At 29.2% G+C, this 27040-nt stretch overlaps 2 protein-coding genes across 8 annotated transcripts in view; one reads left to right on the top strand and one right to left on the bottom strand.

The window, feature by feature from the left end:
- Nucleotides 1–25656, top strand: part of LOC148231346 (uncharacterized) — a 31124-nt gene extending 5468 nt beyond the window's left edge. For 3 of the 5 annotated variants that reach the window (XM_088196021.1, XM_088196020.1, XM_088196019.1), the window contains exons 5-15: nt 7689–7827; nt 17102–17922; nt 17990–18128; nt 18989–19182; nt 21748–21886; nt 21947–22152; nt 22232–22409; nt 22474–23441; nt 23503–23613; nt 23676–23847; nt 23915–25656. In XM_088196021.1, the coding sequence (XP_088052147.1) occupies nt 7689–7827; nt 17102–17922; nt 17990–18128; nt 18989–19182; nt 21748–21886; nt 21947–22152; nt 22232–22409; nt 22474–23441; nt 23503–23613; nt 23676–23847; nt 23915–25355 (4508 nt within the window). In that variant the 3' untranslated portion in view covers nt 25356–25656. Of the gene's footprint in view, nt 1–7325; nt 7546–7688; nt 7828–17101; nt 17923–17989; nt 18129–18988; nt 19183–21747; nt 21887–21946; nt 22153–22231; nt 22410–22473; nt 23442–23502; nt 23614–23675; nt 23848–23914 lie in introns of those variants that run through there. The other 2 variants (XM_088196024.1, XM_088196022.1) reach the window with 2 other exon arrangements.
- A 133-nt stretch (nt 25657–25789) lies between these two features.
- The window catches only part of Np (serine protease notopleural), a 40791-nt gene continuing 39540 nt past the window's right edge, over nt 25790–27040 (bottom strand). For all 3 annotated transcript variants that reach the window (XM_088196026.1, XM_088196027.1, XM_088196025.1), the window contains exons 8-10: nt 26525–26640; nt 26299–26454; nt 25790–26228 (exon numbers count right to left, since the gene is read on the bottom strand). In XM_088196026.1, the coding sequence (XP_088052152.1) occupies nt 26068–26228; nt 26299–26454; nt 26525–26640 (433 nt within the window). In that variant the 3' untranslated portion in view covers nt 25790–26067. The remainder of the gene's footprint in view (nt 26229–26298; nt 26455–26524; nt 26641–27040) is intronic.

Raw genomic sequence — 27040 nt, 5'->3', positions numbered from 1 at the left:
AAAATGTACTTTAAAATTGATTTTTAATATCTAATTCTTTAAATATGATTATTTTGAAAATATCGTTTTGATTATTTTATATATTTCTTAGCTGGAAAATATATTATTTTACAGCAGCTTATTAAGCATTAAAAATTATAGTATACATGTTTTTCTTTTCTTATTATTATTTTAGAATAAATTTATGTATTCTTTTACTATTTCTCCTATGTTATGTATCCAAATAAACAGAAAACCGGAAAAACTTTCTTGTTGCTAGAAAAATAATTGCGTTTTTTGACATTTAAATTTAAATAAATTTGAATGTCATAAAACGCAATTATTTTCCAGGCAAAATGACAAATATCAATGGATTCCAGACGTCACAGTTCTTGGTGCATTTTTCAATTTTCTAACAACTCTCCACCATAACTTTATTTTTTTAACAACAATTCTAATAATTAAAATATGCGCAAAAAAATAAACCGTTTCTATGGTTTGAATCAACTTTATTAAAACTATTTTTATGGATTTCATTCAGTTCGTGCGGCAATTGTTTGTCAAACTTTTTTAATTTATTTGTTTTGAGTATTCAAAAACTATTGAATTTCTAACTTCATACTAATATGCAAGCTCTTAAATTGTTGTGCGTTGTTCTGATTTAATCGATCTTTATCAATTAAAGAAGGATGTCGACGAATATTTTCAATACATTTTTTAATTGTTGCATCCTACATTCATTGACATTTTTCACAAACGTATTACGTTTACAAGCAATTTCCGCTTCTTTACTGACCATTTTTTTAAATCTCACAAAAATGAAAATCAAGAATCATAAAAAATCAAATTTGACATAATCAAAATACAGATTGAAAAATGATATTATCATAAACACTATGAAATGATATTTTTATTCAACGGAAGGTCTTATTCAGAAAGTATATTATACAGCGATTAATCATAATAGTAAATTGGCGTATTTATTTATGTTTTAAAGGAGGTTTCTCAAATGTTTATTGCAAATCCCACGCGTGCATTTAAAATAAGGTCAATATTATACGCTTCTAAATAAAAATGTTGTACCCAAATAAATATATAATTAAGCGATAAGCAAAAAGGCTATCGTAGCCAGGCGCTAAATGTTGAACAATGCCTTAAAAATTTCTTAATTAATACAATTTTTTAATCGTAAATTTTAGAACGTGGTTTGCGCAAGTGTTTTTTTTTGTTCCATTGCGCAAAGGTTCAGCTCGCTGACAGTTGTTTGCCGAGGTCCGGACCACAATATCGTTAATATCTTGAGGTCACATCGGAAAAGTGTCCGACCGAAAAATTTGAATACCATTGTTTTATTTTTCAACTAGATCTCGTGCGTTCAAGGCGCGTCGAGTATTGTCTGTGTCTCGATTACCACATAAATACATGGAAAACGCACCCATACACGTTTGCTTGATTTTTTTTTATTGTGGATTTGTTGTTATTTTTATTTAGACATGACTTCACAGCGATTAATTGCGTTTTAAATAAATCAAAAGAGAGTAAAAGAGCGTAAGAAAAACACGTTACTTAATTTAAAATAATGTTATAATATATAAAAGCCAATTAACCACTAAGATTTATATTCACAAATTGATTTTGTATATGTCATCGATTATTAGAGGTCCTCTTTAAAAAACTGTCTAATTTTATTTTTGATTTTTCAACACTTTTACTCTTACTAAAAACAAGCACAAACAGCAAAAAAAATAGTATTTTCTAATCCCTCAAATACACGCACCCAAATAGCACGTTTCCAATTTACAATGTTATTGGGAAGGGGGGGGGGTGTGTCTATTGAATATGGATTTTTAATTCATATAAAAATTTCCATATTTTCATATCAACAAAAAAACGTATCATAATCATTTATAAATGTAATTAAAATTATTTTTTATTGTAATATTTATGTATCGTATTGAATAATAATATATTTCTACTGACTATATCTTAAAAACCGAGACCTTATCGCAAAAAACTAATGCAGCTAATGAAGTTATTATATCTTTATGGCGAAAATATTTATAACAAAAAAATATTAAACGGCGCAGTGTGTGTGTTTTTATGAAATACAACAATATTTGCGTACAGTTCGTGAGCATTTGAGAATCGATTTGTGTTATAGTATAAATGAATTTTATTTTCAATAAATAATGAAAATAAAAAAAACTCTTGCATAAATGTACCCTTCGTTGATTTTTAACATGTACGATATCAGTAAATATATAAATAGCTATTAATGCTAAATCAGTTGATCTCTCTTTATCTAAAAATAACTAACACAATATATCTAAACTTGTAAAAAATATATAAATATGTATTACCGTTGTTTTCTCAACGATCATCGTGATTCGGAAAAAACTTTTGTTAAATAATAATGAAACTAAATTTAATTATTAAATTAATATTTTAACTTAAATATAACTAACATTATTCATAAAAAATATAATATTTAAGTTTTAATATGTATAAAATATTTGTTAAAATTATAACTGTAAAGTCAATTCATCAATATATTTTTCGATTTAAAAACATCGTTTTATTTTATTAAATTAACTATAAACCATACTTCATATTAAAAATATTTTAATAAAATAAAAATAAATTTTCAAATAATTTTTTAAATTATCATTATTGCTAATGTCATTAGCTTTTTGCTACAATTTTCATAAAAATATAGGGTTAAATTATTTATTGTAATTTATTATTTCATGGTTATTAAAATTAGGTCTAACAATATCAAGGAAATACTTAAAATAACAGCAATCCATTATAATAAATCTCCATGGGATAAAAACGTATTAAAAACAATACCCAAATCTCAATGCAAAAATGAAATTTTATTTACATATTTATTTAAAGATTTTAATCGGTGACGCTCGTTTGTATCACGCTTTTACATACACGATGACTGCATCGTGTAAAAATTTGGCTATGTATGCGAAAAATAGCAATTTGTTCATAGTTATCGCGGCCCATTGTCCTCGGAAGCCTTGAGTTTAGATGCTGCACTATTATTCCAACAATGATTCACTTGCACTCGACCAATGCAGCTTAATGAATATTCATTTAGTAGTCTGAGCTCACAAAGCTGAATCCACAAAATAAATAGATTTATGGGTCACTCTGTAGCTGAGTAATATATTTTTTTGCTAGCGAACCGCGAGGATGTATATAAATTTATTAAATATTAATATGTCTGATTGACTTATACATTTACCCCACTGTAACGCATTGGGCTTAGGCCTGTTAGGTTAAAAAAAATATTTTAAAATTAAAAAAAGTATTTAAAAGTACGCAAAAATAAATTTTGCAAAAATCGACATTCATTTAGGAATTAAATAATACACCGACTTGTATTTGAATACACTAAGTGCTTTTTGTTTAGGTTTATTTAACATATACATTTGTATGTGGTCCTAATCTATCCAAATTTTTTATCGTCACGTGTGCTTGTATAGTAGTGTCTTCACAAATATCTATAAAAAAATGTTTAATTACGCTTTAAACAAGTAATTAAAACTAACTTAGCTTAATGGTTAAGATGTGACCTCGATACGATCAAAATTAATTTTATTATTTTTTGTTTAGGATATTGAGGTATGTAATATTTTATAACATTACAATATGTTTAAAAGATATTGTAGAAAAATCAATATGTTTATTTAAATTATTAATTACAATATGTTAAAACATATGATCGTGTGTTTATTTCCTGTATTTTTTGTTATCTAATCAGATTTGCTTATCTTTCATAAGATAAATCACAACCTTCAGGGGTATGAACAGAACACATAAGATTACAAGTGCATCAATTAAATTTAAATAAAACTCTTTTCTATAATGGTATTAACTAAAATATATTTTATAGGGATTTTATTTAAATTACCATTGAAATACCGTTTCAGTGTGCGATTAAATTTATATGCATAGTTTTTCACACATGTTATAATTACATATATAATTATTAACATTATTTTCAATCAGATAAAGATTCAGTTCACGTTTTCCATGCAATTTTCCAGACCGACCTTCGCCATAGGAAGCGTTTTTCGCGTTTCAACATCTCGCGGATCTTCTTTATCTATTGTTTACGCTTTTTTTCGATAGGTTTACACGATTTTTTTCCAAACTCAAGGGTGACCTATGTATGTACGTACATTTAAAAGTGATGACGATGTTTTTTATATAGCCCAACTAGGAAGTGTCATTGTTTTAGTTCCATTGCCCAAATGTAAATTGCTCTTAATCACCTCACTAACGATGACTGCATGCACGCATTGAAGTATTTTTATTACGCAGGCTCTCAACCTTTTTAAATAATTCACTACGGCATTATCGAAAATTTTGATCGGTCACCGGTTGTTATTATAGTTAGCGGCCATTGTTGCACTTAACTATGTATAACAACATAATAGCTCTGATATAATCTCATCTATGTAGTAATTATTATGCATGCAATTATGATGATCGTATTAATAAAAAGAATAAAAGATTGCTTATACGCATATTTAACATCATTTTTAACATCAACTTTGAATGCAAAAAAACATATTGTCATATCATTAACCAGATTTTTTTTGTAATATTATATTAAAGTAAAACACTAGAGCTTTAAATTTATAGGATTGTCATAAACTTAAGTTGTTTTTTGCTGACACTGTATAGTAAATTTGTTAAAGTATAATGAGGTTTTATTTTTTTTCTAAATCTTGTTAAACATAAAATAAATTTATTATTCTTAAAAATTAAATCGAGTTGTATCAACAATATGAGAAAAAAGCGTAATGAGCAACTATATACATTTTTTAAATAATAACAAATTTATATATTACAGTTTATAAAAACTGTAGTACTTTTAATATCAACATAAATTCACTATACTTTCCCAATATAAAAATAATATTCGTACTAACTATATTTTTTTATAAAAGTATAAATTTGTCAGAAAAAATATAATTGTTAATTTTTGTATGTTTACAAATACATAGAAAATTTAATGATTAATATGTTCTTCTTTACCTGATTTACGATAATAAATATGGTTTTTTGCAATGTACAATATTTTATTTTGCAATTTATTTTTAAATCATCGTTATTGCTTGTTAATAAAATTATTTGTTATATATAATATTAAAAAACATTTATAGCATTATGTTCCAATAATTACAATAGACTTGAAAGGGATATGGAAAATTCAATATCAGTCATTGAGAAAGTCCACAGCAGCATAATATGAATAAGTCATTTCTGGAATTTCGGCAAATACAATGTGTTTTTTTAATCATTATTTTGTTTGCAACTGCTTGTTTATTAGGTTTTAGCTTGGTTATGACTGTCATAAAGAACTTGAAGATAAGAAAATATTTTTTGCAAAACAAAACAATTGCATATAGAAAAAAATTGACTTCATTAGTTTCTAAAGTTACATTCATCTAAAAACTACATAAAAATATATTTCATTACAAAAAATATTATCACTGATTATGTAACCAATTTAGGAGCTTTATTTAAAGTGTCAGCAAAATTTATGCAGTAAAGTTTTCACAATGTTTAAATTTGTTTTCTGCAAAAATACATATCATCTAGACGGTAAAATATGCTAGTGATCATTTATCTATGCGATCAATTGACGTGGCGGTAAACAGCTAGCGATTAATTGCTGGCGGTGATTTGCTGGCAATTTTTTTTCCTAAGCTCCGGTGAAATATAGAGTAAATAAGACATTCTGATTAAGATAGTTTTTTGTTAGGAATTTAATACTTTACTTTTATTTATTATTAGGTATGTGCAAGCCGCTTTAGTAGTGAACTTTTTTTTTCTAACATAGTTACGAAAATAAAATAATCATCAATATGTTGTTATTGCCTTAATTATTTGATTAGAATATGAAATGTTGCTAAAAAGTAAAGACTCCAATCTAATAACATGCAAATTGTGAGAATTGTAGTGTAAACAAATTTAGATTTTTGCGAATTAATCTCTATGCTTAAGTAAAAAAAATATAAAATTGTATGTATTGTGATTTTTAACTCATTTAATACCGTGTGCGCATTTTAAGTATTTTTTCATAAATTTCATTCCGTCAACATATGCCGGCTTTTATACGTACATTCATCAATCCCTAACTTATCCTCATTGAATTTTGCAGCTAATATTTGAACCTTAAATGATCATGTCCTTTTTAAAGTAGCTCAGTGCCATTCAATATTTTAAAATATGAATTCTTATTTTATTTTATTGTTTTACTGATTTTACCATTGTGAATACAAAAACAATAAATTATAAAATTACATTTCAAATAACACTGTGTATGAATATTGGCTCATAAAAATATAAATAAGTTCTGGTATTCAATGTGTTTATATGATATGTATTTTTATATAATTAAAAAAAATGTAGGTTATTTGAAAATAAATTTCTCAATTAAAAAATATATAAAATAGCAAATGATACTATATGAAAGAAATATTAATTTTTAATATTTTTTTCAATACAATGCGACACTTTGAAAATTATTTAATATTTTACTTAGTTATTTTACAACTTTATAACAAGGCAATATATTTTATTTTTTATTATTATTATTTTTTTGGTCAAAAGTAAAAATATATTTATTGCAAGAACATGTGTAGTTCTCATTCTGTATGTAAATCATACATTTTTCGTGGTGTAGACAAGTGTAGTTAACATGTTCTTAATTATCTGTTCTTCTGTTTTCATTTACACGAGTCCATGAAACTGTCACTTCATATATTATTGCAATGGGGTCTTTAAAAATAGAGTAAAGCTTCAAATTATCTTCACCAATGCATTACTATGTAAAAAATATAGTCCTCTTTTTTTAACAACTAGGAAATCCGTTTACATACTGGAAAATTAAAATTTGTTTAAATAAAAATAATAATGTCATTGTAGTAACTTTTCGCAGTTTTTAAACCCTGGAGTAGTTTTTCCAGTTCTGAACTCGACAGTTTTTCCGCAAAATTACTACTATTTTTTCAATCAATTCGACGCTAATACGCGTGCGAATCTAAAAACTAGACGAAACCTATCAAGGTAGACGATAATGATCTGCGTATAAAACGGAGAGTGATCGCTCGTCAGAATCCCAGTCAACGCCGAACCGGTGGCAAACGCGCATGCGCCAAACGTCAAACAATGGCGAAACAGTTTTCCGGCTGCGCATGCGCACCGCGGTGACTTTTCCAGCTTTGCATTTCAATGGAGATGCGGATCGGCGATAAGGGGTGGCTTTGTTGACATTCTGTTCCTGTGTTGTATGAATCGTTTACACAAATGAAAACGTTTTCGCCTCCAAATGGAGCGCGCGAGTCGCACGCGAACGAAATAGTGTGATTTTATACTATTTCATTCTGCATAATAAAAGTTACCAGTGTTTAAAAATTTATTGTGATATTTATAAAAAAATGAGTAATATTAAATGCTCTTCTGTGATAATGTTCCTGTTAAATATATTGCTGTTCGCGAACGCGTACAGTTCCGTAATAATCGTCGAGGATGCGAAAGGTAAATTGTAACGCTTATCGACGATCGTTACAAAATCGATTGTAACGTATCGATTTTTGCGCATCACTGGCTTTTGACGTTTGATAGGTGTGCGCCGGCTTTTTATAAATCTGCTCATATTGTTGTTGTTTTTTTTGTTGTAGCTTGTTATAGAAGAGTGCTCGCCGGAAAGAGAGTTCAAGACAGAGTTGTGCTGAGAGTCGTTCCATGCGAAAGATTAGAAGATTGCCAAAGAGAATGTTCAGAAGAAAGAAGATTCGATTGTGAGACTTTCAATTATAGGTATGTCAGTTTTTATTTTTTTTAATCCTTAGTCAAAACATGACGTACTTTAGTCACTGCATAGCAATTTTATGGATATATTATTTTATATATTCAAAAAAAAAATAATCATGGATCGAAATTTCGTTAGCAAAAGTTTGAATTATTATTTGACTTTTTGTCTACAAACTTTTCATCAAAATATTTAACGAAGTAGTTTTCTACTGCATAAAATATGTTTACATATGATATTTTAAATATTGTAGAAAATTATATACATATGTGTTCATAATTTATATTAATAATATTAATATGACTAGCTCTGAGTTTGAATCACATATGGACTCTAGTGCTTTTAGATCAGAATTGTTGATAATAATATAATTATAAATCCACTTGATTATTAAAGATTAGGTGTTCCACGATTTTCCTTATTTTATTGAGAAATAATTAAAATAAAATCAAGCTAAATTTTGCATAATTACATTTATTGAAGGCTATAATAGTCACTGATTTTTAGACTTTGATTTCAGTCTGGTGTTCCGCTACTTACTTAGTAGTTGTGTTTAATCTGTTGTGACGCATTAAGCTAGCGCAATGAAAGATTTAAAATAAATAAATAAATTTAAATATAACGTCACCTAATCGGCATGTGCTTTAAAAAAACCTGATTTAATAATAGCAATATATGATACTATCTTGTTAGTAGTAGGTGTTTTATTACCTACTTTTAGTCAAATTTGTGATTAAAATCTATAAAATTGTTCCAAAAACATCGAATTAAAAAAGTTGAATAAACTTTTGTATTATTATTATATATCTCAAATTTTACAAATATTTAAATTAAAAATATATTTTTGGGCTCACTTAATTCATCTATAATACATACATTTTTTTTTGCTAAATTAGTACCATTGCATATAAAGTAGTTTTATATTTTAAAATTATGACTAAAGAAAAAAATAGATCTAATAGGATATTTACCTAAAAAATAAAATAAACAAATATTTCTGCCTATATCCCTTAAATTAACTTGAACTTTATATTCTAGCTCGTTTAATTAAAACATAGACACTTACTTTAAATTGTGATAACTCTTTTTTATATATTTTTTCCTAATTTATTCTAAAACTTCTGTTGCGATGGTTTGTAAATTTTCACAAAGTTAAATATCCTTTATTATTTTCAGTTGAAATAGCTTAATATTAGAATATTTTTATCGTATTATGTGTAACTTAGCTTGAATTTATTAAGTGATTTCAAAATTCATACGTGAGATTAGAAAAATCAAGGAAAACCTAATCTGCGATGATCGATCGAAATTATATTACAATGATAGGCAAGTAAATATTGAAGAAAAATCTTATATTACCAAAGAAATAGGTAATTTATCACGTTATTCATTCGCAAGATAAAGAAAATCTAGGAAAACCTAATCTGTAAATATCGATCGGTATTATAATAATATAATAGTCTCTAATTCTGATCTTCCAGACTCGATAGAAATTTAAAAACACAAAGTTTCATATGGATTTCAAACCTAGGTATTTCAAGTCACCGACTATACTACTGGTTCTCGTGCTGGTAATCGTTTGATACTTTAAATTGTAGCTCGTTCGATACTGATTTACTACATACTACCGGAAAATGAAATTGTGATACTAGCAGACAGTAATTAAATTCTAGACTAGAAATATATTTTGCAACCTATTAAAAAAGTATGTTTTAAGAAATTATAGAAATATTTTCTCATCATAGTTGTATTTTAGCAAAATTATTTAATATTATCAAAGAAATAGGTTAAATTAATAATACTATTAAACCGATATTTCTAATAAATTAATGTCAATATTTTAGTATTAGAAAGTTGGTATTGAAGCTTTAAATTATTCCAGCATTTCAATAATTTTTATATTTGGATGTTTTGTTATTAAAAATTTAACTCATTTGATGTGAAATTTTAGAATGTTATGATATTTTTTTTACCAAGCTGTTTAACCCTTTAAATGCGAGTTAATATATACACATTTGTTATTTGGTTAGTGTACACCGGGGAGTGATTTAATTTTACGTATTTTTCTATTATTATGTCTGTAGTTCTTTATTTAATATTATTTTGTATTGCATTTATAGTAAATTATAGAAAAAAATATTAATTCTTAACGTTTTATTGCTTAGATTTATTTTACTACTTTTTTGTATTATTATTTTTAAAACTTTTCTATTATTAAATTTCATTAAATTATTTGACATATTTATTATATATTAATTCGGTTTTTGTAAATTTTTTTATATCAATACAGAGACTGACAATATTTTTTTTTTATTAACATAAAATATTTTTTTGTAATATTCATTTATTTCGTACTCTTTAATTTATTGGTATTATTTTCTATTGAAATCCACACTATTAATTCAAATTTAAAAATAATTATAGTGTTTTTTATTCATAAATTTTTCAATTATATGTAAATATATAACTATCTGAGGTATTTCAATATAGTGAAAGTTCGACCACCGTACATGTACGGCGATACTCTTCAAATGGTTAGGAGTGTATAAATTGTTTTAGTCCTTTCAAAATTTAACGAAATTCTACAGGTACTAGAGTGTCGTAAAATTGCTGTATTCAAAAACCTATTTTGCTTTTATATTTTTATTTTTTAAAGGAAAGGAAAATTTAGACTGAAATTAGTGTATTTTTTATGACTAAATATTGTTTACTTGAAAGTAGAGAGCGGCGCAAAACTTTTTTAGGATTATGAGCTTACAGCCTATGTAATATATATATATATATATGTATATGCTTTGGATATAAATTACTCTATGCTGTTTTCGTCATTTATATAAGAAAGTGGAGCTTTTAAATTTATTTCAAATAAATCCAAAATAATTAGTGCACAATCTAGAAGCTTTAAAATGTGCAAAAAATATATAAGAGTTATTATTGCAAAATATGTTTTACCCCGTTAAGTGTAATAGTACAGTTATAAAATAGTTATAAATCAGAAATATTGAAATTTTGTGGTTTTAAAGTTTTTCATATTGAGTTCAATCCGTAACTTTTTAATATTTTCTTTTTGGAATCATAATTTACATAAAATATTTTTTAAATTTTGTATTACTTACAGTTTTGTAAATCTCATTAAGTAAAGTTCAATTATATTTATATTTTTAAATACCATAATTTCGAAATTAAAATATTCAATTCAATTTAAATAGCCGTCGGTCGCTCACTGTCGCGAGGTACCGCAGCAAGTTCAACTAAATTGTATTATCTTACAAATTGTTATGTTTCTGCGTGTTCCGGTTTCCTTTTCTCGTTGTTACGTTGCCTCCATTTTTGATATAAAAACATTAGGAATTTTCACACTTGTAAATGAGTCTAACCAATACTTAATAGCTAATGAATGTGCATCATAAAAAATGTTAAAGTAAGAGAATTCAATCTTTAAACATGTTCGTTCCCTGTGAACTGGAACTTAGATAGTATCACAATTTTGTGGCAAAACTTGAATAACCTGTCAAAACACGTAAACTGTTTGATTTGTTACACTATAGGTATTTGTTGTAACAGGATTCGCGATAAGAACAATAGACTTTTGCGCAAGATTCGCGCATCCTGCCCGTTGCGAAATCGAACCGTTCGTGCAAGGTTACCATTGTTATGATGATAGATAGATAACACCGCAGGTAAACAATGATCACGATATTATTTGTTGAAGTGTGGAAATGTGCACCGTGGTTATGTTCGACAAGGCCGAGTGTGTTAAACACCATAAATCTCGATTTGTAAGAATTTAAATACAATAAACGTATCGATTATTGTTGTTGCTCATACACATTTGTTTTTCTCACAGCCGATAGAAAAACGATACAGTTATAGACTTTGTGTGTGCTTAATTGTGTGTGTATGTGTTGCATCAAAGCTGACACGCATTAAAAGGCGCATATCTTTATGGCTTGATAACCATCTGTCTATGCAGTGGCGAAATTTTCCCAAGGATTGTGCCAAAAACCAATTAAAGGCGCGCGTGTCGAAAGTGTATGAGATGCTGTATCGATAAGGGTAATTAAACGAAGAAAATTTGTATTAAAGCAAATATAGATTAGGAGGAATAATATGCGATGATCTTAGAATATCGATTGTATTACTAAAGTTGTGAAATGTCGGTTAAAATAATTTAATGCTAAACATTAAACTACAATGAATGGCACATATTGGATTTAATAATGATTTAAATTGACTATTTTAAGTTATAAATAATCAATATACATTTTTTTGTCACAAAGATAAGATAAAATGCATATGTAAAACTACACTATAATGGTAAATCTGCTGTTATTTATTGCTGTAAGTTGTTTTTATTCAGAATATCGGCAATTTTATTTTTAAATTAATTTTTCTGCACAAATCATTTTTCAAATTATTGTGAGAGTTCTCTAAAAATTTTACAATTTCTACTTTATTATAAAAATTAAATAATGATATTAAGGTGCAATAAAAAATATTTAAAAACCGAATACTTTTGCAGAAAAGTTGAATCAAAAAAAAAATTTCCGTTATCTAAATAACGAGACATTATAGCGATAAAATAATTATGAATTTAACTATATTGTGTAGCTATAAAGCAATTTATTTTATATTTGTGATAAAAAAGTGTAAACTGATATTTTGTTATTAAGCTATGTTATATATTTCATCGGTGAAATTATATTTTCCCTGGCGTTGCAGTGAAATCATACGGTAGATATGTTAATGTATGTTTTTTTCATATTCGTGGCAATAAACATTTTAAATAAATAATCTACAACAAAATCAATCAAAGCGATTTCTTTAAATTAAATTGTATTTTTTTTTATAAAAATTATAAATGTAATCTAATCTCAGAATTTTAATTATAATCTAAAAAATATAGGTTTATATTATTAAAACTATATAATATGCATTTTTAATTGTAAAAAGTTTATTAAATTAAAATTATGTTTTGCACTAATTTATAAAATGAAATAAATATAATTTTGTAATTAAAAAATCGCTTTTAATATTCTGTATTGCTAAATAATATATGCGAGGGTTTTATTAATATTTAAAAGTTACTTTAAACTTTCTAGGTTTTAAAAACTAAGTTTAAAAAACAGAATAGATAGTAATAATAATTTAATATTTTAAGCATTTTGTGTCAGGTGATCCTTTCTTTTGACATTTTTAAAAATGTATTTCAGCGAAATATTGCATTTGTAAAACTATATGCAGTATTTCGTTTTACTTTTTTTAAATCATGGCTAATTTTAGATAAATTATTTAACAAATATATAATTACCCGTCTGTTTTATTATATGTAATTGTTCTCTATAATATGTTTATATTTGACAGTTAAGTATAAATGGTAGCAGTGACATTGCAGAATGTTATTCCAAACATAATGACTGCAAATTTCATGACGCCATAGCTTTCCGTACAATAGTTGGGAATAGATATAAAATACTTAGTACTGCACTATAACCATATAAATAATAAACTTGACTATAACAAAAAATAAATATACTAGAAAAAAATTCCGTTTTGAATCCATGTTAGGTTCATCATCTTCTTTAGGGCGAGGGTGAAGTCTTAATCGAATATCATCTTACGCAGATTGTATATTTTTTGATTTGATCTATCAATCCGATCGACAATAATTATTTCATAATAAAATTATTACTTTATAATACGATTTAAAGATGATAATTATCACTAAGACGGTGGCAGCACGATTTAATGATTTCTCAGAAGTGATAATAAAACAAAATAAATTAGAACAGAACTTTGAAAATAACTAACACTATTACAAAAAAACGTCATTACCGAGCGTTCCCACTACGACGCTGTGCCGTCATAGTGGGAACGCTCGGTAATATATCAGATGACGTGTCTCAGTCAATGCCGTAGGTACAAAAATTACTCTTGTCGACGATCTTATCGATTGTAAGAAATAGCTTCAGAGTGCAATTAACAAAGTCGGTGACTGTGGTTCATAAATCTGAATGAGAGCGAGTCTCACCATGTTAATTTAACCAACCGATGCAAATGCCCTCTAACTGTGTCAATCAAGCAGAAGATGCTCCCCTACTCTAATTTAGCAAAATATCTTGGCATGACACTCGATGCCAAGTTGCGGTATATTAAAGTCAAACTTCACACGCAACGTGTGATCCTATTCGCGGTGTTGATTCATTACAAATAAACGCAAATTATTTATACAAAATTAAGGTCAATTTGAAGACGAGTGAGATGGTGGGGAGGAGAGGGGAAAATATTTTCTCAGGATCATATAGTACAACTAAGCTAATTATATAATAGTATTGAATTTAATGCAATTTAATATTGAGATTTGGGTTGCCAATTATAGGTGGGATCGATTGTAACTCTTAGTGAAAGTCAGATAAAAAAATACTATTAGTGCGAACAGGGGTATATATGGACCCCAGATTTATTGAAAATTATTTTATAAGTAATGGTTTTTGGCTACAGTATTTTATTTTTTATTCAGGATTTTTTTATGTCCAAATATAAATTAGCTATATTTTCAGCTCCAAAAAAAATATTCTTGTTGATTTTACATAATAATAGGATTTTCGTCTTGTTACAATTACAATTGTAAATTTCTGTTAGCAGTTCTATGTTTATTTGAAATAAACAACACCAAAATGAGAAGCGAAAAATCTTATTTTGGGGTTTTTGCTCATCTTTTTGTATTATACTACTAAAATGTTCGATTAAAAAATTTATTAACATATTTATAAACCATTTATTTAATAAAATATAATTTTAATAATACTAGTAATTGAAAATAGAAATCAAAAACATGATGAGAAAATGGGGTAGTCGCATTCCCCGCTTCGCCCTGGCTGAATAGAAAAAATATATATACAAAGTTTGATTGACATTGCTCAAATTGAGTATATTAAAATATATTAATATTACCATTTAATTCTACTAACATGTTTAGTTAATTTTCTATTAATTTCTTCTATAAAGCTGTATTGTAAAAAAATTATTTGAAGGATAATAAAAACAAATTGCGGCAATGTCATATTATTTAAAATTAAATTAAAAACTGTGTTAAATATATTTAAGTTAAATGTGGATAAGAGGTTGATGTTTCTTTTTCAATTATATATTTAATTATAAATAATGATTAACATATTATGTATACTTAAAAAAAAACTATAAATAAAGCAAATCTTATAATTAAGAAAGCAAAAAACAGTGGTATTATAAGGCAAGAACTAGGCAACTCAAATTTTTGTAAACAAATAAAATATAAATATTCCACAAGAATTAGTATCAAATGTTTATATCTGTTTTTTTAAAAGGCAAGAAAATTAAAAATTGCTTTAGGGGAAAAAATGTTCTAGTTTATGAAAATATTCAGATTTTTTTGAGGCATCGATGTATAAATTAGCATGATATTAATTAGTCATATTGAATGGTGTCTTTAATTTATGTTGAGTCTGGGAGATGATAGTCGTTATTCCGATCGATTATCACAGATTAAGTTTTCCTAGATTTTCCTAATCTCATAGAGTTGACGTTTTCAATTAAAATTGTCTAATTGTGTCTCTGTATCATGATCACGATGAAAAGTTTGTGCAACACGTTTTCTAGTAGAACATCACGTAACTGGCCTATCCAAAAACTTCCGCCGGTCCAGTTGGCCAGTCCGAACTGGAACGGTCCGGTGTTTTGCATGAGCATTTTTTTGTTTCAAGGTACCGCTTTGGTACGTAATCCAGTATGGAAAAGACAATGGGATGATGGCTATCTCGAAACTCAATAATGAGTCGGGTCGTTGCATAATGGACGCCGGTTAGTGCTGGCGCACGGTGTGAAACGGATCAGGGTTACCCGTACACCGCACTTTTTACACCTGACACCCGGGAGAAAGGCCCAGATGATGGTACATCGCGGAAGCTGAGAGGAAAATTCTCTGACGAAACGCCCCATTGTGTGCACTAGGTGTGTGTTTTGAAACTGCCAAAAATGTTTGCATTCAAGCGATTCGCATTGAGAAAATTTTAAGCGGATTCGTTCGAAGACTCATGCATGTATGCAAAGGAAACTTTCGCAGAAAAGAAAATGAAAATGATACTACTGAAATTTTCATTGCGCAAGCAATTTACCGTAGGAGTGTTTTATTATGGGCTGTGTTTGTGTATTGAGGTAGATGTTGAATATGTAGATTTTTTATGGTACAAATAATTTAGTACCTCAATAAAACAATCTGATCACGTCACATTTTCTTCAAAAGAAGCACATATTTAAAATTTGTCTACGAGATCTTTTTGGCAAATAGCGCATGAAGTTCAGTAACTTATAGCAAGTGGAGTCGTAGATGATATTGTAATGTAGAAATAAAACTTGTTTTAAAGATTGATCTTGTTAATATATAGACTAAGTTCGTTAGCGAATCTGATCTGCCATATTTTTTAAAATAGCAGATATTGAAATAAATATAAAAAATTGGTAACTTTATTTAAAAAAATCATGGAGAAAAAATCTTTAAAATTAAAATAAAAAAAATAAAAAATGATCTTTCTTACACCATTTTTTGTCATTTATGAATGATATAATATAATGAAATTTGTGGGCACAGTAAATGCTGTGATGTTAGTTATATCGACATAAACATAACTCTTATAAATGTCTTTGGTAATTAATCCGCTATCTTGTTTAAAATGGCGGGTAATAAAAAAACATGATTCTCGAGTTCTTTTCTAATAATGATAATTTGTTAAAAAATTGAAAGTTCTTACATATATTATTTATTGCCTTGAAAATACTTTTCCTTATTACTTTTTCAGTACTGACCTTTGTTTATATCCATTACCATCATGATTATAAATCGTTGTAAAAATACTTCATATTGATTTAATCATGTCTACATAATCTTTATGGATCTAAAGAGTAGCGCTATATGGACATTAACTGTGAATTAATATTAAAAAAAATACAATAAAAGTTGGCATTGAGAATATGCATCATCGCAATACTAATATCTGATGACTTAATAGTTAAATTGAGGTAAAAAATATTTATATCTAATTGGTTATTAAGTTAAAAGACGCTTTGATCAATCGTGTGCTTTTAATGATTTCTCGGCCTTCTCTATAATTGTGATTATCACAAAAAATATGGTAATGAGGCGAAAAGCAACTTGTGCGAAAATTGAACGAATCATACACACTGACTAATTATTACGAAATGCTGTTTTCAGAATTGTTTTTACACTGTTATTGTTTATCTTTCAAGGCTCGATCCGTCCAACAGAGGCAGGGGAATCTGCGAGTTGACAGCCACTCCAGTGTCTCTTTTAGATCTAAGAAAGGACTTTATAGAAGACAGAGACTATGACTTTTACGAATTGGATAGGAACAGTGCTCCGGATTGCAGTCTCAGTTGGCCCTATTGGTTGACCCAGAACGTCGGACACTCGAGTAAACCTGGTTGGACTTTATACGACGACAGGAATCAGAATAGAGAAAGGTGGCCTTCGCATAACTCGGAACACAGGCACAGCTACGAAAATAAACAGCAAGATCACTTCAATTGGAAAGGTTGGAGGGATAAATACGATGGTTTTGGAAGGCCTTATATGCCAGATTCAGATAGAAGATGGGATAGGAACTTCGTTCCTTACGAAATAGCCGGTGGTGATAAAAAAGATAAAAAATGGGGAGAGTATGGTGGTTCATATGGATACAATCAACACCATAGTAGTCATCATAGTAGCCACGATGAACACAAATCGTCTTTTGACTATTGGGGCTTAAATAATCATGACAAACATTATCTACCAAATAATAGTTTATATCCACCGAGGGTATCACATCACAACTACGACAAAGATAAAGGTTTTAATTATTTAGATCTTGGACATCATCACATGCCAAGTCAGAGTCAGAGTCATTCGTGTTGCGGTGGTTCTAAAGAAGGATTTTATACTTACGGCAACAACTATGGATATGATTCTCATGGTTCTAGTCATGGATCATCGCATGGACATGTGGAGCATAAACATGATGATAAATATGATTGGGCAGGAGCTCAAGGAAGTCAATTCAAGCCAAATGGTATTTTTTTACTGAAATATATGTATAGCTATGATCATTCAATTGATTAATTTTTTTATTGTTTCAGATTGCTCTTCCAGATCAGGTAGCGGTTTCAGGATGAGTCGCAACGTTGTTAGAAAGTCTTTTTTAGTACCTGATATTTATGAATGTGAAAAAATGTGCTTCTTGGAGGAACATACTAGATGCAATTCCTTCAGTTACAGGTATGTATTAAAAATATAAATAGATGTTCACACAATTTTTTGTTTTTGTTGTTATATGTTACAGTAAATGTGTATTGCCAGTAAAAATATATTTTCACTGGCATTTGATTTTAATGATTTTAAGATTGCAATATTAATCTGTGCATTTATTTTCTATTATTTTTCTTCACGTCTAGAATTATTTATTGTAAATTATTATTATTAATACTAAAATATAAAATGCACATACATTCATAAATAAAAATAATACAAGATAATACACCTCAGCGATGGCTAATTTGAATGGATTTAAATAATCTATTACACAGTGATAAATTTATATGTAATTTATACAATTTTCAAGAATTTTTTTACTTAATAACTAAATTCTTGGTATTATTTTGTAATAAAACAATTGTTAGTTTACACTCAAATAACGCACAATCTTCAAATGTCCAATCGCGGCGTTGTCGAGCCCATTCCAATTTTTCAGTGTCCGGTATTCGCATACTTTTTAGCTGCGGTAACTCACGACAGTGAGAGATTGACAGCTAGTATAATATTATATATTATATTTCTAATTATTACTTACACATTTAGTTTTAGTACATATTGTATTAAATAAGTATTTAACATTACAAATCACTACAATACATCGTGTATCTCTTAAGATCTACATATTTTTATAATAAATATCTCCATTTTGTTAAAAGCTTTCTTGCAATCAATAAATCTTTTAAGGGTTACGTAATAAAAAATTTTCAAGGGCATTGCTATATATAGTGTTCTGATTTGATATATGATTTTTAAAATATAAACTAAAATCAGGCCCTTTATTCAATATGCTTATCTTTAATATCTGATACGTTCTTAATTCACAGATATTCCGACGGTCCATCAGATAATTGTTTCTTGAGCGACCGGTTCTACCATTCTTTGGACTTGTATAACGATGTGCAGCCAGACAGGGACTTCGACACGTATGCCATGAACGAAAACAGAAAGTACTGTCAACATGCGGCCCACAGTCCTCCCGCGGGCCACAACAGAGGCCCAGAGGACAGGATGGAGAGCGGTTAGTGACGATCGTGTCCTTTGCAAATATAATAATGATGACTGAGTCGTGAGGGCAAAGAAGACGAATTTGCCGTGTTTTTTTATTTTGTAGACGGATGACAATGGACGGAAAAGTGCATTTATTGCGCAAACGCCATTGTTTGCAAAAATCGCTAAGTTATTAGATTTAATAGTGGTGCAACTTTGATTAGTCGTTATCCGTGCGCGTGCGCCGTGAATAATTTTCGTTTTGATCGGTCGAAAATTGCCGTGGTTAATGATCCTCTAGAATGTTTTCTGCATTAAAAAATATAGGTTTGCAGTTTTATAATGGTATAAAATACAACCAACAATTACTATAAATTAAAAGGTAACCTAACTAAAAAAATATATAATTTAATCGATGCATGCAGAAAGGATCTGAAGATCTATTTTTGAAAAACAGTTTTGTTTAAATTATGCTTAAGTAAATTGATACAAGAACAAGAAACATAAATAATTGAAATGGTTCATGAAATATATTTTAAAAATCCTAAAATTAATAAAGATGTTTTTTAATATTTTTATGATTAAATTTTATGGTTGGCAATACTTTTTTTATTTTGTCTAGTAATTAAAAGATTTTGTATTAATTTTTTACTTATATTTAATTTAAAAGATATTTATTTATTATTTAATTTATTTAGCCAACAATCAATCTGTGAAATGCTTTTCTCTGAATCCCGATTGTTGTTCGCACATCATATTTAGTGAAAAATTAAAATAATTTAATGATTTGTTTTCTACTTCTTCCCTCACCTTTTTAGTAGAACTCTGAAAGATTTGGGGGACTGCTTGTCTGGAGCAGATCGAGTGGTATAAATAGCGGCTGCTTTTCTCGGGCTTCTTCGGTCACTTCAGTCGATTCGTCGTACCTCCACTTGGTGCGAGCTCGGCTGAACTCTTTAAAGTTTCGTTACGATTTAATAACCACAAAAAAATAGAGGAGTTTAAACTCTCAATTACTTCTTGACAATTCGGTTCGGGACTAGATTATTTGTTTTTGTCTCATACACATCTAAATACACATTTTGTCCCACTATAAAAGTTGAATTCTAAATTGGGTGAATCATTATTCTCTGATCAGGAACGTTATTGGGGGAGGGGGAAGAATATGTGGGGGTATTCCCCCCCCCTTGAAAAATCTGAAATAACGTCCCTGATTTTAAATCAGAAATTCTCATGTTATCTTTAAAAAAAATCTAAAAAAACGGTTTCGAATTTATTCTGAAAATATTTTTTTAAATATGTCATTTCAGTGAAATCATATCGGAATACATTTTCACCGGTAGATATATATTTTTACTACTGAACAGGTGCTAGTAAAATTATATGATTTCAGCTTTTTCATACGTAGTAATATATACATTTGCATACTTATCGTTATTTATTTATATGCGATTTATAAATGTTACAGTGAATGTGTATTTTTCAGTGAAGTTATATTTCCACTACTGAAGTCCTGATATATTTTTACCAGTAGATGTTCATACTAGCGAAACTGTATTTTAACTGATTCTAGTGAAATTATATGCCTATGAAATAAATAAAATATGTATAAAACACATTTTGATAGTTGCGAAACGTATATTTATTGTTCAAACCCAAACCTAACATAATGAAACATCTATACATTAAGTCAAGTCCAAAATAAATATAAACTAAGCCAATTCAACTCTCAGGGGAAAATAAGAAAATAATTAAACAGAAACAGAGCAGATTACGAATGGCCACTTAGGGGGCAATCCCGAATGCACGTTTTATATTTTCTCAAAACTTCGAAACAGATACTTTAATTCTGTAGGATTTATGATGGGTACTTTAACTTCATCTGCAAAAAAGTTTTTTTACAGTAATGTCACATTTTAAGAAAGAAACCCTTTTATACGTTTAAAAGCCGTTTTAAAATACCCCACGCTGAAACAAGCTCTGTCACATAAAATAATTTAAAAGCATAGTATTATGATTTTCAGGCTAAAAGCTTTTCGACCGTTTATGGACCTGCCGATTTAATCCCTACATTGGGTGGTCCAATTGTTGAATGATATAGTAGTTAAATTTATGGAATCAACAAATTAAACAAGTACAAACTTTCAGAAACAAATGTTAATAAGCAGTAATATCAATATTATTATTAACTATAAAGTTTTATACATATTAATGTCGGATTCATATATAATATCTGTGTTTTATCTAAAGGTGCCATAAACATGTTTTTTGTCTTGGGGATGCTTCTTAAAGAGAGGATATTAGACGTTTCTTTGTATAATTTAATAGAAATGTATTGATTTTCATCAAAAGTTGATATATAACATTTTTTTATTAAAATATTATATATCTGTGATAGATTTTCTAAAAAAATAACTGTAAGATGCTGTAGTTTTAAAATATTTTGCTTAAAAATATGAACCATTTTAATAAAATATATTACTAATGAGCAAATCATACAAGTAAAATTATCATTAAAAAATCTATTGTCCTGTATAATTTTCGTAGAGGGTTAACTACATAGTAATTTGACTATACGTTTTAATAATATTTTCAGAATGCTTTTGGCGTACAAGATCAGGGAAAAGACTTTCTTCTGGAGCTGTAAAAGCAGCACTTGTGACACCAGGCATAGTAGAGTGCGAAGAAGCTTGTCTAAAGACACAGACATTCACTTGCAGAGCATTTAGTTTTAGGTATGCTTCATAAATTATATTTAAAAAATAAATTACATCTTAATTGTTAATTATTTTCAGATATGGCCCACCCATAATAGGTGACATTTTGGAAAACTGTCAATTAACAGATTGGCCGCAAGTAAGTAGCAGTAACAAAGGACTTACAGAATCGCCTCCTTGCGAGTTATACGAAAGAGGTAGCTATGGACATGGCTGTGAATCAAATCCTTTCGCCTTGGATTCTCCAAATGCTTTAGGACCTGCCAGAGAAGATAAAGACGATAGTTGTTACCATACTACTATAATAGATAATATATTCATGAATCAATTTATGAGTAACATTACTTATATTTTTAATTTTAGCGTGCTTCTTACAATACGACACGTCTGCAAAGCTACTTCCTGAATCCGTCAGAGTCGGATCTAGAGTTCCAACCGAAGAAGATTGCAAGATTCAATGTAGTAAGCTTCGCCAAGCTGCCAGAGGCAGAAGTCTTTCGCCGGAACCTGTTCCATTAAATTGCATGAGTTTCTCTTATACGTAAGGATTACTATTAAGCTGTTTAGTTGCTTGAGAGCAACTTATAATATATTATTATTTAAAGGTCCGATCCTAAGCTGTCACCCCACAAAGATAACTGTCTCCTATCTGACATTCAACTGAGAGATCTTCAACCGGGTTTGGATTACACGCCTTCTAAAACGCATTGGCTTTTTGCTTACAACACTTTCGATCCAGTCTGCAATCATGGTGAAGTACCTAGACCTGGAATTGGAAATAGATTCGATGAGCCTTCAAGGCCGCAAAGACCTGGTGGATACTTACCTGAAAGACCGAGCGGACCTAGTGGACCTTCAGGACCTTCTGGACCACCTGGACCTCCGGGGCCTCCTAGTTTACCTGGTCCTCATTACAGTCCTGGAAGACCGAGCAGTCCTGATTATGGTGGACCAACCGGACCGAGCGGCCCTGGTAGACCTATTATAGGAATCGGATATGGAGGTCCTCCGAGTGGACATGGTGATTACGGAAGACCTGGAAGTGGCAGCGATTATGGAAGACCAGGAATTGGTGGCGATTATGGAAGACCCGGAAGTGGTGGTGATTATGGAAGACCCGGAAGTGGTGGTGATTATGGAAGACCCGGAAGTGGTGGGGATTATGGAAGACCTGGAAGTGGTAGTGGTTATGGAAGACCTGGAAGCGGTGGTGATAAAAATCATGATACATTCGACGATCTTGGTGTGGACACTTGGTCTGTGTTCACAGTTTCTGGGTGGCCTTGTAGAAAAGGCACTAGATGTGCTCCCAATTCTATAGCTGGTTATTGGAGTTGCGAGTTGGAAGGCGGCGAAGTTGGAAGTTGGGATTATTGTTGTCATCCGGAGCATAGATGTGGTCATTCTAATGGTTTTAACTACCCTTGGTGTTACGTGGGTCCTTCCAGGCAACAATGGAGACCTTGCAGCGATAGATATTATCCATACGCTAATAATCCCAGCGGAGGATATGGTCCTGGAAGACCGAGACCTGCAGGTCCTGGATATTTACCAGATAGAAATGATATATCAGGTATTGTATTTAAAATGTTTTTAGTCCAATTAGACTTGTTTTTAATTTAATATAAAATCAGTAGGATACAACAGAAGGCCTGAACCTCCCGGAGGAGATCGTAGATATTGGGATGATCTTCATAAGAACGGGCCACAGTCATATTACGATGAACATAACAATCCAAGACCTGGTGAGTTGTTAATTAAAATTAATATATACTTAAAAGTTTATCTATCAAAATTAATTTTTTAGGTTTTGTACGAGTGCCTACTGTAGAAAAGAATCATATTAGATATCAACACAATTATGGACCAGAAAGACCCTTAAATCCTCAATGGGTACCTATTAGAGCTCCATCTGGACCTGAATCATCAGGACCTGGCTTTTTAGATCCACCTAAGCCTGGTGGTTTTGGAGTTCCAAGGTATTGCTTTAATATTTTTTAGCACAATAATAAACAATACGGTTATTTACATGAATTTATATTTTAGATATTGGCCTGTTGCTTATCTTCATAAAGAAGGACCTCCTAACTCTACTTATTATAAATCAGACATTGAAAGCAATAGGAATTCTATACCTAAAGGCGATTTTAATAGAAGAAAGTTCGATGAAGATTCTAGTAATAGAAGAAAAGATGATATGCCTAAAATTGAACAAGAAAAGAAGAAAGACGAGAAGAAGAACAATGGAGCTGCCCAAGTATTATCTATTGATTCAAAAGCAGAGAGTTCTAGAAATGGCAGAGATAAAGATAATAATGCAACGAAAATCAATCCAGATAAAGATGAAAAATTAGTGCTGGTATCATCGAGTAATGATGATCCTAAAGATAAGCGTGGAAGAATAGTGGAAAGGAGTCAAAGTAAAAATGATAATGGACTCATGAAGCTAGATGATAAACTTGAAAAGTTTACTGATGATAGCGTAGAAGTGTTTATTGTGGATGAATCAAATAAGAGTAAATCTGTAAAGGACGCTAAAGCTAATTTAGAACGATTGTTAAAAGAAGAGAAACAGATTGAAGAAATTGGGAAGGCTTTTAAGAGGAGAGATGAGAAGGATAAAGTTGTTGCAGAAAATAAAGATGAAGCTAGAAGCTCCCATGGAAATTATCAGAAGGTTTTTGTTCCGGTTGATATTGAAACCAGATCAGAAAGGATTGTGAATTATGAAAGTACAAATTCTAGGCAAGGTAGAGCTTATGATAATAAAAGAAAGAGTGGAAGATATGTGGTGGAAGAAGTTAATAAGGCTAAGAATGATTCTAAAGTCCATGATTGTACAACAGAAGCTAATGTCATAAGCAATAGCAGTAAAATAGTTAATTCGTCTCCTAATAGGAGAGGAATTAAAAGCGTCAATTGGAGACAGGCAAACAATAATAGTAATCCAGTACCTCTTATTCATAACGAGAGATCAAGAATCCAAAAAATATATAATATGGATGAAAATGTGACTAAAAATCCAAAGAGTGCTGTGGTTAATAATGGACAGGTATTTTATGAGGTTTTACCAGTGGATGATAAAAAGCAAATGGCTCATATAGAACGGGTAGAGCTTAAAAATTATGGTGTCAATGTTAAAGTAGCAGAAGAAAGCAAGAATAAATTTGATAGTTCTAAAACATCAAATCCAAGAAACACTCGCTCTGAAGTGGAAAGCGTTTATGATATTCACGGTGCAAATTTAACTGATAGTATCAAGTATTCTTACGTGGATACCATTGATATGACTGCCGATGACTACTTTACTAATGCCAATGGTCAGTTTGGAGCGAGGACTGGTCAGGTCAAGAAGGTGGAGATGCCAAAGAGGAACAACTCTACGAGATTAGTGAAACGAGGCAGAAGAAACTTTAGATTGAGCTATGATCCATCAGCTGTGAGAAGAAGGCTTCTGGAAAGGCAGAGGAGCTCGGAAGTTTTGTGATATTATTAAACAAACTATTAAAGTGCATATTTAATCATTAGAATTAATAATTATTATAGTCCATACGCTTTAATTTTTCACTTTGTGGTAAGCCACGCCCTTAATTTTATTATATAAAGTGCGAAGTTAAAGTGTACTACAACACATACAAGTATTTTTACCATTTAAACAATATTTTAATTTAATTTAATATACCTTTTGTATCTAGTTTTGCAATAGATAATGTTTTATTTAATAAACTATTTTGTAATAAAATATGTCATACATATTTTTTATGATAATAAAAAGATAAGGAAATATTTTTTTTATGTTTTATTGTAGGTTATAAAAAAGTTTATACAGTTTTTTTATAACAATATTTGTTGATAAAATCTTAAATTAAAAATATTAAGCACCGAGTCTATTTACAGAGATAATTCGGAAAGATCAAGATAACGTACTTAAGTTTTTTATTAAATAAATAAATAGATATAATATAAAATACATTATAAGATAATTTATATTATACAATTAAAGTTTTTTTTAAATTTAAATTAAACTATTATAACTAGGCTTATATATTTTAAATATATTATTATAAATTGTTTTTTTAATATTTTCACATCACTGGTATCACTATATATTTTAAATTAATAAAAATATAAATTATTAAAGTCATTTTACTCAGGTTTTTTGTAAGAGTTCTAAATATTTGTGGCACAACACAATAATTTTAAAATTGTAAAATTTGATTAATCCAATGTCTGAATTGAGATATCCTAGTATAGACTCCTGGTTGATTCGGTTCAGCACAACCGATTCCCCAAGAGATGACTCCTGCCAGCAAGAATCTCTTATCAGCTCTCTGAAGAACCATTGGACCACCAGAATCACCTAAAATATAAAAAAATATGTTTAAGAACTACTTTATAATTTTAATAAGTCGTAAATATTAATTTAATACCTTCACAGCTATCAAATCCACCTTTTCTCCAACCAGCACAGATGAAGATATTAGGTATATGTTCAATGTAACCAGCACTTCTGTACATGCTCTCACATATTGCATTTTCTATGACAGGAACGCTAACTTCTTGAAGAACGCTCGGTAAAGGTCCATCTATAGATTTAAAAATGTGTTTTAAAAGTCAATTACATTGGGATTAAAGTTTTATTGACTTCAAAAATACCTTCGTAAAGTCTTCCCCAACCGGTGACATATGCTGTTTTTCCAATAAAGCCGTCATCGTCCGTTGGAACGCACACAGGTAAAATATTTGGCTGGAAAGTGACTGGTTCGTAGAATCTGGAAGAAAATTCGACCAAATAAAATTAGCCTTGACTCATAAACTTTGTAATGATGAATTATTATGACTTATAAATTAGTATGGTATATCTAGCTATTTATTAAAATAACTAGTATTGTTGTTCAATAATTATTAAAAAAAATTTTGAGTATTTAAAAAAAATAATGCACAATAAAATATTGTTGTATCTTATAAAATCAGACAATAGGCTATTATGATATATACATATTATATCAGTTTACAATTAAATTATTATTGTATACATATATATTATATCTGTGTGTAATTATTGCTGACGTTATATAGTTAAAGAATTTTTTATTTTATCACAAAACCAATATTTTTTATGAAATAAAGTTACCATTAAAAAAATGCAGATAGAAATTAAAATTTTACCAA

The sequence above is a fragment of the Plectrocnemia conspersa genome, unplaced genomic scaffold (genome assembly GCF_051122295.1).
Source record: "Plectrocnemia conspersa isolate PC_06_02 unplaced genomic scaffold, ASM5112229v1 ptg000010l, whole genome shotgun sequence".
NCBI classification, from domain to species: Eukaryota; Metazoa; Arthropoda; class Insecta; order Trichoptera; family Polycentropodidae; genus Plectrocnemia; species Plectrocnemia conspersa.
Note: the sequence above shows the minus strand (reverse complement) of the source record. Positions and strands in the feature narration are given on the sequence as shown.